Here is an 18,248-nt window from a genome sequence, read left to right on the forward strand (position 1 = left end):
TGATATGAAGATTGGTGGAGTTGTGGATAGTGAGGAGGGCTCTTGTCGGCTGCAAAGGGACTTGTATATGATGCAGAGCTGGGCTGAGGAGTGGCAGATGGAGTCCAACCCTGCCAAGTGTGAGGTTGTCCATTTTGGAAGGACAAATAAGAATGCGGAATACAGGGTTAACAGTAGGGTTCTTAGTGAGGTGGAGGAACAGAGGGATCTTGGGGTCTATGTTCATAGATCTTTGAAAGTTGCCACTCAGGTGGATAGAGTTTGTAAGAAGGCCTACGGTGTATTAGCGTTCATTCGCAGAGGGATTGAATTCAAGAGTCATGAGGTGATGTTGCAGCTGCACAGAACCTTGGTAAGGCCACATTTGGAGTACTGTGTGCAGTTCTGGTCGCCTCTCTTTAGGAAAGATGTGGAAGCTTTGGAGAGGGTGCAGAGATGATTTATCAGGATGTTGCCTGGAATGGAGAATAGGTCGTACGAGGATAGGTTGAGAGTGCTAGGCCTTTTCTCATTGGAACGGCGAAGGATGAGGGGTGACTTGATAGAGGTTTATAAGATGATTAGGGGAATATATAGAATAGACAGTCAGAGACTTTTTCCCCAGGTACAACAGAGTGTTATAAGGGGACATAAATTTAAGGTGAAGGGTGGAAGGTATAGGGAGGATGTCAGGGGTCGGTTCTTTACCCAGAGAGTGGTGGGGGCATGGAATGCGCTGCCTGTGGGAGTGGCAGAGTCAGAATCATTGATGACCTTTAATCAGCAATTAGATAGGTACATGGATGGGTGCTTAAGCTCGGACAAATGTTCGACACAACATCGTGGGCCGAAGGGCCTGTTCTGTGCTGTATTGTTCTATGTTCTATGTTCTAATTGTGCCCATCTCTGCAGTTTCCTTCACCATTCTATGCATCCTAAATCTTACCCAATCGCATCGTAATTGTCTTTCCCCCAGCTATAACTCTTGCCCTGCGGTATATACCTATCCCTTTCAGTCGCTAAAGTAAACATAACTGAATTGTGGTCACTATCACTAAAGTGTGCACCTACCTCCAAATCTAACATCTGGCCGGGTTCATTACCCAGTATCAAATCCAATGATGCCTTGCCCCTTGTTGGCATATCTACATAATGTGTCCAGAACCCTCCTGTACACATTGGACAAAAACTGATCCATCTAAGGTATTCGAACTATAGCGTCTCCAGTCAATATTTGGAAAGTTAAAGTCCCCCATAACAACCAGCCTGTTACTCTCGCTCCAATTCAGAATCATCTTTGCTATCCTTTCCTCGACATCTCTAGAACTTTTCGGAGATCTACAGAAAACTCTCAACAGGGTGACCTCTACTTTCATGTTTCTAATCTCAGCTCATACAACCCCAGTAGTTCAGTCCCCACAAAACATCCTTTTCGCCATAGTAACACTGTCCTTGACTAACAATGCCACACCTCCCCTCTTTTACCACCTTCCCTGTTCTTATTGAAACATCTAAACCCCAAAACCTGCAACAATCATTCCAGACCCAGCTCTACCCATGTCTCCAAAATGGCCACAACATTGAAGTCCCAGGCTTGCACGTTCACCCACCTTATTCCGGATACTCCTGGTGTTGAAGTAGACACACTTCAAACCATGTTCTTGCTTGTTGGTAACTCTTGCGACCTTGAAACCTTATTCATGACCTCACTACTGTCAACCTCCTGTACACTGGAGCTACAATTTAAATTCCCATCCTCCTGCTTAATTGGTTTAAACCCTCCTGAAGAGCACTGGCAAATTTCCCCGCCAGGATATTGGTACCCCTCTGGTTCAAGTGTAGACTATCCCATTTGTCGAGGTCCCACCTACCCCAGAATGAGCCCCATGTATCTACGTACCCAAGTCCCTCACTCCTGCACCACCTCTGTAGCCACATGTTCAATTCCTCCCTCTCCCTATTCCTCGCCTTGCCAGAACGTGGCACGGATAACAAGCCAGAGATGACAACTCTGTTTGTTCTAGCTCTAAGCTTTCACCTAGCTCCTTGAATGTCTGCCTTACATCCCATCCCTTTTCCTAGATATGTAGTGCCTATGTGGACCATTATTTGGGCTTCTCCCCGTCTCCCTTAAGGATCCCAAAATATGATCTGATACATCACAGACCCTGGCGCCTGGGAGGCAACACACGAACTGCGAGTCTCTCTTGTTCCCACAGAATCTCCTATCTATCCTCTAACTATGAAGTCCCCACAGGCTAATGCTGTACTCTTCTCCCCCTTCCCTTCTGAGCAACAGGGACAGAGTCTGTGCCAGAGACATGTACCCCATGGCTTATCCCTGTTAAGTCATTCCCCCCTATCAAGGGTATCCAAAATGGTATACTTGTTATTGAGGGTAACACCCACAGGGGATCCCTGCACTGTCTGCCTGTTCCCTTTCCGTCAACTGACTGTAACCTATCTACCTTTTTCCTATACCTGAGGTGTGACTACCTCCTTCTAACACCTCTCAATCACCCCCTCTGCCTCCCAAATGATCCAAAGTTTTTCAGCTCCAGTTCCCTAACGCGGTTTCCAAGGAGCTGGGTTTGGGTGCACTTCCCGCAGATGAAGTCAGTGGGAACTCCACTGGTGACCCTTACCTCCCATTTTCTACAGGAAGATCATGCAACTGCCCTAACATCCATTCCCACTGTTCTGAATTCCCAAAGAGACTACTGGAAAAAAATTAGTAACCTTACCAAATTCGTGCACAGCACCTTTTTTTTGGTTTGAGGAGGAGGAGGGGTGGGAGACACTACCTAAGTAGTGTTTCAGCTAAAGCAACTACCCAAATATATTACTTCACCTACTCAGCAGTCCAGAGCTCTCTCCCTATTCATGAAGTAAGTTCTTATAGGATTAATTTACCTACCCAGCAACCCCTGGTCCTCACTGTCATTGCTCCCACTGCTGTTGCAAAAGAGGAGGCCGCTGGTGGCAGATGGTTTTCAACGTGGAAAAGTGTGAAGTGATTCATTTTGAAAGGTTAAATTTGAATGCAGATTACAGGGTTAAAAGCAGGATTCTTGGCATTATGGAGGAACAGGGGTGACTTGATAGAGGTGTGCAAGGTGATGAGAGGCATAGATAGGGTGGAAATGGCTATCATGAGGGGGCATAATTTCAAGGTGATTGGAGGAAGGTTTACGGGAGATGTCAGAGGTAGATTCTTTACACAGAGAGTGGTAGGTGCATGGAACACTACTTTGCTATTCTTGAATCCATCCAGATGAAGAAAAATTGATTTGGTTAAGGCTATACTCACTGGAGTTTGGAAGAATGGTGGTGGGGGAATCTCATTGAAACCACTCAAACTCTAAGGCAGATGAACACAGGAAGGATGTTTCCAATAACCAGGGAATTTAGAATCATGGGTTACAGTCTAATGTTAGGAGGTTTGGATGAAATGTGGAAAAATCTCTTCATCCGGGGAGTGGTGAGCCTGTGGAACTCTCTGCTCCACAAGGTGGTTGTGTGGGCCAGCTGGTGAGAGTATTCGCTGACATCTTTAACCTCTCCTTGCTACAATCGGAAGTCACCACCTGCTTCAAGAAGACCACCATCATCCCAGTACCGAATAAACACATGCAACGTGCCTCAATGACTACCGTCTGGTGGCTCTGACCTCCATAATTTTGAAGTGCTTCAAGAGGTTAGTTATGGCTCATTTCAACTCTAGCCTCCCAAGCTGCCTTAATCCCTTGCAATTTGCCTACCAGTGCAATAGGTCTGCGGCAGAAGCCAGCTCCCTAGCCCTACACTCATCCCTGGAACACCTGGATAATAAGGATATCTACACCAGACTTCTACTTATTGACTGCCACTCCACCTTCAGCACTATAATCCCAATCAAACTAATCTCCAGACTCTAGATCTAGGTCTTTGCTCCACCCTCTGCAACTGGATCCTCTATTCCCTGACCTACAGACTGCAATCAGTGAAGATAGGTAGCAGCAATCTTCAACACCGGCAACCTGCAAGGATGTGTACTCAAGTCCCTTATTGTATTCCCTGTACAGTCGTGACTGTGTGGTCAAATTCCATCTGAACTCCATCTACAAGTTCACTGATGACACCACTGTTATAGGCTTGGATGTCAAACATTGATGCAACAGAATACAGAAAAGAGTTAGAGTGCTTGGTGGTGTGGTATAAAGATAATAATCTCTCCCTCAACATCAGCAAAACTAAAAACCAGATCATCGACTTCAGGAAGCAAGGAAGAGGGCACGCCCCTATCTACATCAATGGTGCTGAGATGGAGGTGGTCAAAACCATCAAGTTCTTAAATCACTATCAATCTGTCCTTGACCACCGTGTTGATGCAATGGTCATGAAGGCACAACAATACCTCTTCGTCCTCAGGAGGATAAGAAAATTCAGCATGTCCATAAGGACTCTCACCAATTTTTACAAATGGACCATAGAAAGCATTCTATCTGGATGCATCACAGCTTGGTATGGCAATTGGATTAGATTAGATTACTTAGTGTGGAAACAGGCCCTTCAGCCCAACAAGTCCATACCGACCCACAACCCAACCAGACCCATTCCCCTAAATTTACCCCTACACGTAACACTACGGACAATTTAGATGACCAATTCACCTAACCTGCACATTTTTGGATTGTGGGAGGAAACCGGAGCACCCGGAGGAAACCCACGCAGACACAGGGAGAATGTGCAAACTTCACACAGAGAGTCGCCTGACGAGGGAAATGAACGTGGGTCTTTGGCACTGTGAGGCAACAGTGCTAACCACTGTGCCACCCACGATTATGTTGTCCAGGACAATAAGAAACTACACAGAGTTGTGAACACTGCCCAGTTCATTTAGTAGGCCAACTTTCAATCTATGGACTCCATCTACACTTCTCACTGCCTTGAAAAGGCAGTCAACACCATCAAAGACCCTCCCATCCTGGCTATAACCTTTTCCAAACTCTTCCACTAGGCAGAAGATACAAAAGCCTAAACACACATATTAATAGGTTCATGAACAGCTTCTACCCTAATGTTATTAGACTTCTGATGGACCTCTCAAATTTCAAATCTAATGTTGATCTCACTCTTTATGCACCTTCTTTGCAGCCATAATTTGTCTTCCTCGCTCTGTTCAGTCACCCTATGTTCTTTGTATTTTATGATCTGACTATTGCACGCAAAACAAAACTTTTCACTGTACCTGGGCATATTTGACAATAATAAATCAAATCAAATTAAATCATTTGGTTGAGGCCAAATCGTTAAAGGTTTTCGAGAAAGAGTTAGATATATTTCATAGGGCTAAAGAAACCAAAAGCTTTGGGGAGAAAGAAGGAACAGGAAACTGTATAGGTGATCTTCAATTATCATATTGAATGGTGAAGCTGGCTTGATGTGTTAAATTCTCTACTGCTATTTTCTATGCAAATGCAGTGTCTGCAAGTGCAGTTCAAAGTTTAGGAATTCTATAGTGATCTTTTGCCACCCTGAAGCTTGTCCACCATCTGCAAGGCACAACTCTAAATGGTTCTAGGGTTCTAAATTAATACTTTGGGTTGATGTTCACTAGTGAGAGGGATGATATTGGGATAGAAATAAGAGAGAAGGTTTGTGACAAAATGAAAGAAATTAGTATAAAATGAGAGGAGTTTGTGACAGGTCTGCTAGGCCTATAAGTAGATATTCCTTGAAGATATGCCTTCCTTGAAGAAGATCTCCTCCGCCCTCGACAAGGATTGAAGGGCTTATGCCCGAAATGTTGATTCTCCTGCTCCTTTGATGCTGCCTGACCTGCTGCACTTTTCCAGCAACATATTTTTAAGCTCTGATCTCCAATGTCTGCAGCCCTCACTTTCTCGAATAAGTAGATATTTCCCTGGCTGATGAAATGTATCCCAGATTGTTGAATGAGGCAAAAGAGTAAATAGCTTGGAGCTTGCAAAAAAGTTTCAAATCCTTTCTGGCCACAGGATACGTGCCAGAGGACTGGAGGACAGCTAACGTGGCACTTTTATTCAAGAAAAGTGCAAGGGAAAAATCAGGAAACTAAAGACCAGTCAATCTAACCCCCGGTATTGGGAAAATAGTGGAAGCAATTCTGAGAAGTAGAATTTGCATTTGGAGAAGCAGCGATGAGACATGTCTCACCAACTTGACTGAATTTATCAAAGAAATGACCAGGTATGTAGATAAGGGCAATGTGCTTGACGTAGTCTATTTGAACTTCAGCAAGGCTTTTGATAAATTTCTGCATGGAAGACTGATAGCAAAGGTAACAGACCATGGGATTTAGGAAATGTGACAAATTGGATTGACAGTTGGCTGTGTGACAGGAAACAAAGGTTGAGGGGTTGATGGGTGGTTTTCCAACTGGTATCTGTATATAGTAGGATCCCACAGGGATCAGTATTGGGCCCTTGCTGTTTTGGTTTATATTTAAATGATTCAGACTTCAATGTAGAAGGATCAAGCAATAAGTTCACAGACAATACAAAAATTAATGAGATGGTAAGTAGTAAGGAGGATGGCCTTATACTGCAAGAGGATATAGACAGGCTGGTCAGGTAGGCTGATCAGTGGCAAATAGCATTCAATCTAGATAAACGTGAGGTGATGGTCGGATAAATATGGCAATGGAATACATGATAAATAGTAGGACCGTGGGAAGTTTGGAGGATCAGAGGGACCTTGGTGTGTACTATACACTGCTCCCTTAAGGTATCAGACAAGTGGATAACAGGTTAAGAAGGCATAAAGGACACTTGCTTTTAATAGCCGAGGCAGAGTTTAAGAGCAGGGAGGTTATAATGGAATGGTAGAAAAAGTTGGTTCAACCACAGGTAGTTCTGGAATCAATGTTATAGAAGGGATGCGATAGCACTGGAGAGGGTGTAGAGGAGATTTACCAGGATGTTAGTTACGATGGAGAGTCTTAGTTACGAAGAGAGATTGGACAGACTGGGATTATTTTCCTTAAAGCAGAGGAGACTGAGAAGCAACATGATTGAGGTCAATAAAAGTTTGAGGGGCATAGATAAGCTAGACAGGAAAAACCTTTACCCCTTGATGAAGGGATCAATGACCAGTGGGCTTAGAATGAAGGGGCAAAACGAGAAGATGAGAGAGTGATAAGAATGTGGAACTCACTGCCTGTAAGGATGGTAGAGGCAGAAACCCTCATCACATTGAAAAAGTGTTTAGATGCACACTTGTCATTCTGAGGCATGTAAGGCAATGGGCCAACGCTGGAAAATGGGATTAGGATTGTTAGGCGATTGTTTTTGATCAGTACAGACGTTTTGGGCTAAATGCCTTTTTTTTTTCTGAGTTATAGATCTCTATAACTCTATGACTGAGGTGTGTGTCCAAGTGTTGATCTAAGTGTGTGTGTCGGACACAGGTGAGTTTGGAGGACCAGATTTGGGAGAATATACAGGTATGTGGGTGGGGTCCTGCAGTTGACCCTGGTGTGAAGGGGGAATCCAGGTGTGAGTGCAGATTTATGGAGTCCAGTGTAGTAAAAGGGAGGGGGTGTGGCAGGGGGAGCCAAGTATGTGTGTAGGAATATAGGTATTGGTCCTGATATGGTCTTGTTAAGTGTAGGGCATCACGGGTGCGGATGGGGTCCAGGTCCAGCTGTTAATCCAAGTGTGTGCGCACGTAGGTGTCTCTATGTTTTTGGGGGTGGGGGGGAGGGAGTGGGATGATACATGTCCAGGTATTGCTCCAGGAGTGTGTGCAAGTGGCAGTTCGTGTGCTAATCCAGGAGGTTGTGCGCGGGTGTGTATATGTGAGTCTGAGCAGGGTCTGGCTGCTGATCCAGGAGCGTGTGTTTTGGGGAAGGTCCCGAGTGCTGATCCAGGAGGGTGTATATGCGTGTGTGCATCTGTGTGGGGGTGCTGATCCAGGTATGTTTGAGGGGCTCATGTCCAGGTGCTGATTCAGGATCACTTGTGTGTATTGTGGAGGTAGTGGGTGGGGTGGGGGGGAGGTGTGGTGGTCAGGTGCAGATCCAGGTGTATTTGAGGGGGTCATGTCTGGGTGCTGACCCAGTGTTTAGGGGTTCCAGGTTTGGTAGGGAGTGTTGGACTTTTAGGATTTTATGGCTTTTGGGGTGTCTAAATTCTGGGGAATCTTGGTTTTTCAGGTTTGGGTCTCCCCACCCTGATCTCCAGCACCTTGCACACTCCCCACCCCGATCTGCAGCACCATCCACACTCCCCACCCTGATCTCCAGCACCTTGCACACTCCCCACCCCGATCTGCAGCACCATCCACACTCCCCACCCTGATCTCCAGCACCTTGCACACTCCCCACCCCGATCTGCAGCACCATCCACACTCCCCACCCTGATCTCCAGCACCTTGCACACTCCCCACCCCGATCTGCAGCACCATCCACACTCCCCACCCTGATCTCCAGCACCTTGCACACTCCCCACCCCGATCTGCAGCACCATCCACACTCCCCACCCTGATCTCCAGCACCTTGCACACTCCCCACCCCGATCTGCAGCACCATCCACACTCCCCACCCTGATCTCCAGCACCTTGCACACTCCCCACCCCGATCTGCAGCACCATCCACACTCCCCACCCTGATCTCCAGCACCTTGCACACTCCCCACCCCGATCTGCAGCACCATCCACACTCCCCACCCTGATCTCCAGCACCTTGCACACTCCCCACCCCGATCTGCAGCACCATCCACACTCCCCACCCTGATCTCCAGCACCTTGCACACTCCCCACCCCGATCTGCAGCACCATCCACACTCCCCACCCTGATCTCCAGCACCTTGCACACTCCCCACCCCGATCTGCAGCACCATCCACACTCCCCACCCTGATCTCCAGCACCTTGCACACTCCCCACCCCGATCTGCAGCACCATCCACACTCCCCACCCTGATCTCCAGCACCTTGCACACTCCCCACCCCGATCTGCAGCACCATCCACACTCCCCACCCTGATCTCCAGCACCTTGCACACTCCCCACCCCGATCTGCAGCACCATCCACACTCCCCACCCTGATCTCCAGCACCTTGCACACTCCCCACCCCGATCTGCAGCACCATCCACACTCCCCACCCTGATCTCCAGCACCTTGCACACTCCCCACCCCGATCTGCAGCACCATCCACACTCCCCACCCTGATCTCCAGCACCTTGCACACTCCCCACCCCGATCTGCAGCACCATCCACACTCCCCACCCTGATCTCCAGCACCTTGCACACTCCCCACCCCGATCTGCAGCACCATCCACACTCCCCACCCTGATCTCCAGCACCTTGCACACTCCCCACCCCGATCTGCAGCACCATCCACACTCCCCACCCTGATCTCCAGCACCTTGCACACTCCCCACCCCGATCTGCAGCACCATCCACACTCCCCACCCTGATCTCCAGCACCTTGCACACTCCCCACCCCGATCTGCAGCACCATCCACACTCCCCACCCTGATCTCCAGCACCTTGCACACTCCCCACCCCGATCTGCAGCACCATCCACACTCCCCACCCTGATCTCCAGCACCTTGCACACTCCCCACCCCGATCTGCAGCACCATCCACACTCCCCACCCTGATCTCCAGCACCTTGCACACTCCCCACCCCGATCTGCAGCACCATCCACACTCCCCACCCTGATCTCCAGCACCTTGCACACTCCCCACCCCGATCTGCAGCACCATCCACACTCCCCACCCTGATCTCCAGCACCTTGCACACTCCCCACCCCGATCTGCAGCACCATCCACACTCCCCACCCTGATCTCCAGCACCTTGCACACTCCCCACCCCGATCTGCAGCACCATCCACACTCCCCACCCTGATCTCCAGCACCTTGCACACTCCCCACCCCGATCTGCAGCACCATCCACACTCCCCACCCTGATCTCCAGCACCTTGCACACTCCCCACCCCGATCTGCAGCACCATCCACACTCCCCACCCTGATCTCCAGCACCTTGCACACTCCCCACCCCGATCTGCAGCACCATCCACACTCCCCACCCTGATCTCCAGCACCTTGCACACTCCCCACCCCGATCTGCAGCACCATCCACACTCCCCACCCTGATCTCCAGCACCTTGCACACTCCCCACCCCGATCTGCAGCACCATCCACACTCCCCACCCTGATCTCCAGCACCTTGCACACTCCCCACCCCGATCTGCAGCACCATCCACACTCCCCACCCTGATCTCCAGCACCTTGCACACTCCCCACCCCGATCTGCAGCACCATCCACACTCCCCACCCTGATCTCCAGCACCTTGCACACTCCCCACCCCGATCTGCAGCACCATCCACACTCCCCACCCTGATCTCCAGCACCTTGCACACTCCCCACCCCGATCTGCAGCACCATCCACACTCCCCACCCTGATCTCCAGCACCTTGCACACTCCCCACCCCGATCTGCAGCACCATCCACACTCCCCACCCTGATCTCCAGCACCTTGCACACTCCCCACCCCGATCTGCAGCACCATCCACACTCCCCACCCTGATCTCCAGCACCTTGCACACTCCCCACCCCGATCTGCAGCACCATCCACACTCCCCACCCTGATCTCCAGCACCTTGCACACTCCCCACCCCGATCTGCAGCACCATCCACACTCCCCACCCTGATCTCCAGCACCTTGCACACTCCCCACCCCGATCTGCAGCACCATCCACACTCCCCACCCTGATCTCCAGCACCTTGCACACTCCCCACCCCGATCTGCAGCACCATCCACACTCCCCACCCTGATCTCCAGCACCTTGCACACTCCCCACCCCGATCTGCAGCACCATCCACACTCCCCACCCTGATCTCCAGCACCTTGCACACTCCCCACCCCGATCTGCAGCACCATCCACACTCCCCACCCTGATCTCCAGCACCTTGCACACTCCCCACCCCGATCTGCAGCACCATCCACACTCCCCACCCTGATCTCCAGCACCTTGCACACTCCCCACCCCGATCTGCAGCACCATCCACACTCCCCACCCTGATCTCCAGCACCTTGCACACTCCCCACCCCGATCTGCAGCACCATCCACACTCCCCACCCTGATCTCCAGCACCTTGCACACTCCCCACCCCGATCTGCAGCACCATCCACACTCCCCACCCTGATCTCCAGCACCTTGCACACTCCCCACCCCGATCTGCAGCACCATCCACACTCCCCACCCTGATCTCCAGCACCTTGCACACTCCCCACCCCGATCTGCAGCACCATCCACACTCCCCACCCTGATCTCCAGCACCTTGCACACTCCCCACCCCGATCTGCAGCACCATCCACACTCCCCACCCTGATCTCCAGCACCTTGCACACTCCCCACCCCGATCTGCAGCACCATCCACACTCCCCACCCTGATCTCCAGCACCTTGCACACTCCCCACCCCGATCTGCAGCACCATCCACACTCCCCACCCTGATCTCCAGCACCTTGCACACTCCCCACCCCGATCTGCAGCACCATCCACACTCCCCACCCTGATCTCCAGCACCTTGCACACTCCCCACCCCGATCTGCAGCACCATCCACACTCCCCACCCTGATCTCCAGCACCTTGCACACTCCCCACCCCGATCTGCAGCACCATCCACACTCCCCACCCTGATCTCCAGCACCTTGCACACTCCCCACCCCGATCTGCAGCACCATCCACACTCCCCACCCTGATCTCCAGCACCTTGCACACTCCCCACCCCGATCTGCAGCACCATCCACACTCCCCACCCTGATCTCCAGCACCTTGCACACTCCCCACCCCGATCTGCAGCACCATCCACACTCCCCACCCTGATCTCCAGCCCCATCCACACTCCCCACCCTGAGCTGCAGCACCATCCACACTCCCCACCCTGATCTCCAGCCCCATCCACACTCCCCACCCTGACCTCCAGCCCCATCCACACTCCCCACCCTGAGCTCCAGCCCCATCCACACTCCCCACCCTGAGCTGCAGCACCTGCAGACCTCACTGTCTCCTGTCTTCCAGCCCCATCCACACTCCCCACCCTGACCTCCAGCCCCATCCACACTCCCCACCCTGAGCTCCAGCCCCATCCACACTCCCCACCCTGAGCTGCAGCACCTGCAGACCTCACTGTCTCCTGTCTGGGAGGGTCCGCCTGCTGTGGGTGGGACTTTTTCCACGCGCTGCGAGAGGCCCTCTCACTGATTGGACAGATCGGGTGATAGGGCCGTTCCTGATTGGGGTGATTACCACCCTTGCCTCCCATTGGTTGACGATCTGTCAATCAGCAGGTCAAGGCCTGGAGTCCGGACATGGAGCGGGGCGCCGGGCGCTTTCTCTCGGACAACTCATACAAGGTAGGCCTCAGCTCGGGCAGGGGGCTAGGGTAGGTTTTACCCACCACCCCCTCTCCATTGTCCCAGTCTCTCCCTCCCCACCACCACCTCTCTCCCCCCCCCCTCTCCTTTACCTCACCTTCCCCCATTCCCTCCTCCCTTCCCCTGGGGTAATCTGCCTAACTTCATATACTGCCCATTTCCCCTGATGTACTTACTGAACCAATAAAAATTCTCTATATCAGATATAAAACTAACAACTGATCTCCATTTAACTGCTGTTTATGGAAGACAGCTCCAAGCCTAAACTACCCCTTGTGTGTTGATGTGCTCCCTCAATAGTCTGGCCCTAATTCTCAATAAACTCCCTAGTTCTAGAATCCTCACCTGGGAGAAGTAGGTTATCTACCCTGCCTCTTCCTCTTAATGTACTGAAGACTTTAATCAGGTCATCGTTTTATCTTTCTAAGTTCTAGAGAAGAAAAATCCTAATTTATATAACCTCTCTTTACACGCTTTGCAAGTTAAGTTCAAAGTTAACTCTGCAATGTCCCTGTTAAATGCTCTGGGCAGGTACAATACAGGTATAGACACAGTAAATTTCTGCCAACATTGCTCCCATCAAACACCCCCAGGGTAGATGTAAAACCTTCTCACTGACCAAGACGTTCTTGAACTTTTTGCCACTTCTTATAGCAGTTGACTGGCTCTCATTCCCATTCTCTTCCCATGACTCCTTTTTGTACACCCCATTTCTCCATGAGTTAGTGTATGTGACATAGGGTAAAGCTGTTTTTACCCTAGCTGCTTCCTGCAAAATTTTGATCTATCAGCCTGTAGTAGAAGATTTGTTTCTCTAACATGGACTAACAAAGTCTCTGTTCTCTATACTTTGCTGTGTCAAGAATATGCCTTCATTCTCAGCATGCAAATGACCCATCATCTGCATTAACGTAGAACTGTACAGCACAGGAACAAGCCCTTTGGTTCATGGTGTTGCAATGAACATGATGCCAAATGAAACTAATCCTTTCTGCCTGAACTTGGTCCATATCCGTCCATCCTTTGCGTATTCATGTGCTTATCTAAAACTCTTAAATGCCCTTGTTTTATCTCCTTCCACCACCACCTGCAATGCAGTGCATTGCAGACTCCTAATACTCTGTATGTAAAGAAAACTTGCCCCTCGCATCTCCTTTGAACTTTACCCCTCTAACCTTAAATTCATGCCTGTATTCCATTCCAGCCTCTGGTGACTGTCTGTGTGGTGTTTGCACATTCGCCCCTTGTCTGTATGGGTTTCCTCTGGGTAGTCTGGTTTCCTCTGCAATCCAAAAATGTGTAGGTTAAGTGAATTGACTATGCTATATTGCCCATAGTGTTCAAGGATGTGTAGGTTGCACGCATTAGTCAGGAGTAAATGTAGAATAATGGGCAATGAGTTTAGGAAAGACCATAAGAAATAAGAGTGGAAGTAAGGCCATTCGGCCTGTTGAGTCCACTCTGCCATTCAATCATGGCTGATGGGCATTTCAACGCCACTTCCCTGCACTCTCCCCGTAACCCTTAATTCCCTGTGAGATTAAGAATTTATCAATCTCTGCCTTGAAGACATTTTCACTGCGTTCCGTGGCAATGAATTCCAGAAGCCCACCACTCTCTGGCTGAAGAAATGCCTCCTCATTTCCGTTCTAAATTGACCCCCTCTAGGGTAGGATATTCTTTGGAGAGTCAGTGTGAACTTATTGGGCTGAAGGGCCTGTTTCCACACTAGAGATTCTATGAGGAGAAAGTGAGGACTGCAGATGCTGGAGGTCAGAGCTGAAAATGTGTTGCTGGAAAAGCGCAGTAGGTCAGGCAGCATCCAAGGAACAGGAGAATCGACGTTTTGGGCATAAGCCCTTCTTCAGGAATTATGCCCGAAATGTCGATTCTCCTGTTCCTTGGATGCTGCCTGACCTACTATGCTTTTCCAGCAACACATTTTCAGCTAGAGATTCTATGATTCTACTATTAGACATTTCAACTCTGGGAAAAAGATTTTGACTGTCAACACTATCTCTGCATCTCAATTTTATGGTAAATGGAAAAGCCCTGGGGAAAATTGATGTACAGAGATCGATCTGGGTGTTCGGGTCCATTGTACCCTGAAGATGGTAACGCAGATCGATAGAGTGGTCAAGAAGGCATACGGCATGCTTTCCTTCATTGGACAGGCTATTGAGTGCAAGAGTTGGCAGGTCATGTTACAGTTGTGTAAGACTTTGGTTTTGGTTTGGCCATATTTGAAATATTGCATACATTTCTGGTCACCAGATCACCAGAAGAATGTGGATGCTATGGAGAGGGTGCAGAGGAGGTTCACCATCTTGTTACCTGGTGTGAAGGGTGCTAGCTATGAAGAAAGGTTGAGTAGGTTAGGATTATTTTCATTAGAAAGATGTAGGTTGATGGGGGATTTGATTGAGGTCTACAAAATTATGAAAGGTATAGACAGGATGGATAGCAAGAAGCTTTTTCCTAGAGTTGGGGACTCAATTACTAGGGGTCACAAGTACAAGGTGAGTGGGGAAAGGTTTAAGGGAAATATGCGTCGAAAGTTCTTTACGCAGAGAGTGATGGGTACCTGGAACATGTTGCCAGCAGAGGTGGTAGAGGCAGGCACGATAGCATCATTGAAGATGTATCTAGATAGATACATGAATGGGCAGGGAGCAGAGGAATAAGATCCTTGGAAAATAGGTGACATGTTTACGTAGAGGGTCTGAATCCGTACAGGCTTGGAGGGCCGAAGGGCCTGTTCCTGTGCTGTAATTTTCTTTTTTCTTTGTTCTGTCAAGTCTCCCCTAAACCTTTGCTGTTCAGCAGAAAACAACCTGAGTTTTTCTAGCCTGTTTATACATCTCATACCCTCTAATCCAGGCAGCATCCTGGTAAACCTCCTCTGCACTCTCTCCAAAGCTTCCACATCCTTCCTATAACGTGGTGACCAGAATTGAATACAATGTTCTAAGTGTGGCCTAACCAAAGTCTTATAAAGCTGAATGTCTTACATCCTCCATCTTCTCCTTCAACTTCCATTGTGTATCTATCTTCTCTCACAATACTTCATGCACACAGTCCTGTGAGAGCTGCAGTTTCCTCTCGTTCAATTTTGGGTTGTTCAAAACCACTATCATGACTCTCTCCCTTCATTAGACACAGCAAATTTCCTTGCATTTAAAGAGAATATTAATGAGATTTAAGTGAATTGATACCTCTGAAGGGGCAAGAGCTCTACTTATCAAAAATAATGACCCTGAACAACTAAAGAGACAATAAACACAATAAATCCAAAGCTAAAGTGTACAAAAATAGTTAGAAAGTGTTTGGTATGCTTGCCTTTATTGGTCAGAGCATTGAGTGTAGGAGTTGGGAGGTCATGAGGCCACTTTTGGAATACTGTGTGCAACTCTGTCTGCTATAGGAAGGATATTGTGAAACTTGAAAGGGTTCAGAAAAGATTTACAAGGATGTTGCCAGGGCTAGAGGGTTTGAGTCATAGTGAGAGGCTGAATAGGCTGTGGCTGTTTACTTGGAGTGTCAGAGGCTGAGGGGTGACTTTATAGTGGCTTATGAAATTATGAGGGCCTAAGGGTCAGTTTTTTCATGCAGAGGGTGGTGAGTGTATGGAATGAGCTGCCAGTGGAAGTGGTGGAGGTGGGTACAATTGCAACATTTAAAAGGCATTTGGATGGGTATATGAATAAAAAGCTTTTAGAGGGATATGGGGAAAATGCTGGCAAATGGGATTAGATTAATTTAGGATATCTGGCCAGCATGGATGAGTTGACAGAAGGGTCTGTTTCCATGCTGTACATCTCTGTGACTTTGTCTCTAAAAGTAAAGAATGAAAGCATATAGTAAGAGCTAGTGAAAGAGAATAGGAAAAGAAACTCGCAAGTCATCTGAGAAGCACTTCTTTTGTAAATTATATGGGTAAATAAAAGTGTACTGAAACAAAATAAATCCTTGGGTGGCACGGTGGCACAGTGGTTAACACTGCAGCCTCACAGCACCAGAGACCCGGATTCAATTCCCACCTCAGGCGACTGACTGTGTGGAGTTCTCCCCGTGTCTGCGTGGATTTCCTCCGGGTGCTCCGGTTTCCTCCCACAGTCCAAAAATGTGCAGGTTAGGTGAATTGGCCTTAGTGTTAGGGAATGGGCCTGGGTGGGTGTACTTCGGCAGGTCGGTGTGGACTTGCTGGGTCGAAGGGCCTGTTTCCACACTGGAAGTAATCTAAGTAAATCTAATCTTGCATCTGCAGTGGTGATATTGTCATTGAAAATAAGGAAATGATATGCATGTTGTGGCATTAGTTGGTCTTGTTTACAGAGGAAGTGGTCAACATGCCATACAGCCCAGTCCTGTTTGGCAGAGAGCTTGATGATTTTGATCCATCAGCAGTGAAAGATCAGTTATGTAGTTCGAAGTTCAAAAACATTTGGCTTGGAGGATAACTTGCAGGTAGTGTTCTCCTGAGTCGGTTTCCTGGCAGATTGTTCCATTGAATTTTGTGTGGTACACAAGTGCTGCCAGTCTGTGCTGGTGAAATTGCAGTATCAAGGCAAGCGGGATTGTTCCATCACTGTCCTGATTTGTGGATAGTGGATAGGCTTCGGGGAGTCAGGTGGTTTGGCTTGGAGGATAACTTGCAGGTAGTGTGGCCAGCATGGATGAGTTGACAGAAGGGTCTGTTTCCATGCTGTACAACTTGCTGAGTCGGTTTCCTGGCAGATTGTTCCATTGAATTTTGTGTGGTACACAAATGCTGCCAGTCTGTGCTGGTGAAATTGCAGTATCAAGGCAAGCGGGATTGTTCCATCACTGTCCTGATTTGTGGATAGTGGATAGGCTTCGGGGAGTCAGGTGGTGAGCTGGTAAGTCCCCAGAATATTGATGGAGGATTTCAGTGATCGTAGCATCGTTTATTGTCAAGGGGCACTAGTTACATTCTCTCGTCAGCCCAAACCTGAATATTGTCAAAGGCTGACTGCAGAGCCGATAAAGTGTGGACTCTGACTTTCCAAAGACTCTGATTTTACTACAAAATCTTACTGCAGTTTGACATGCTATCTTTAATTGCAAATAATACTGAACATTGTGTAATCATCAGTGAATGTTCCACTGCTAATGTTATGTTGGAAGAAAAGTCATTGATGAAACAGCTGAAGATGGTTAGGACTAGGACAGTACCAAAAGGAACTGAAAGGGTTGTTGTGGTGCTGTGGTAATGTCTGAACATCTGATCCAGAAGGCCTGGATTCATGATCTCACTGTTCCAGAGGTGTGTAAAAACAATTCTAAATAGATTGATTAGAAAATATCAATCGTGAGAAACTGAGGGGTTTCTAGTGGTGATGTGGTAGTGTCCCTACCTCTGAGCCAGAAGACTGTCTTCAAAACCTGCCACCTCAGGCGGTGTGTAATAATAAATTTATTAGAAAATATCTCAATTTCTCTTTTGACTGTTATGGTACAATGGGAGTGTTCCTACCTCTGAGTCTGGAAGCAGGGCTTCAAGCCCCACCTGCTCCAAAGGTATGCCATAACACAACTTGATTAGGATATAAATGTCCTGACATATACTGCAGAGATGTTCCAGAATTGAGATCTCTGGTCTCAATTTTTTTTATTGTACTAACTATGACCCAGCCAGGGTTCCTTGATGTAACACTTGGTCAAATGCAGACTTGACCTCAGGGGCTGTCACTCTCACTTCACCTCTGGACTTCTGCTCTTTTGTCTATGTTTAAATCAAGGCTGTCATAATAAGATCAGGAGTTGAGTGGCCTTGGTATAATACAAACTTGAATGCTAGCGAACAAACAATTGCTCAGCAAGTGCTGCTTGATAACACTTT

The 18,248-nt window shown here is 48.6% G+C and overlaps 1 protein-coding gene across 1 annotated transcript in view; it reads left to right on the forward strand.

The window, feature by feature from the left end:
- The first annotated feature begins 12,263 nt into the window (after window positions 1-12,263).
- nipal3 (NIPA like domain containing 3) overlaps window positions 12,264-18,248 on the forward strand; it is a 58,706-nt gene continuing 52,721 nt past the window's right edge. Inside the window, exon 1 of the mRNA XM_043717986.1 lies at window positions 12,264-12,364. Coding sequence (XP_043573921.1) covers window positions 12,320-12,364 — 45 coding nt within the window. The 5' untranslated portion in view covers window positions 12,264-12,319. The remainder of the gene's footprint in view (window positions 12,365-18,248) is intronic.

This window comes from Chiloscyllium plagiosum, chromosome 27, assembly GCF_004010195.1.
Source record: "Chiloscyllium plagiosum isolate BGI_BamShark_2017 chromosome 27, ASM401019v2, whole genome shotgun sequence".
Lineage (NCBI taxonomy): Eukaryota > Metazoa > Chordata > Chondrichthyes > Orectolobiformes > Hemiscylliidae > Chiloscyllium > Chiloscyllium plagiosum.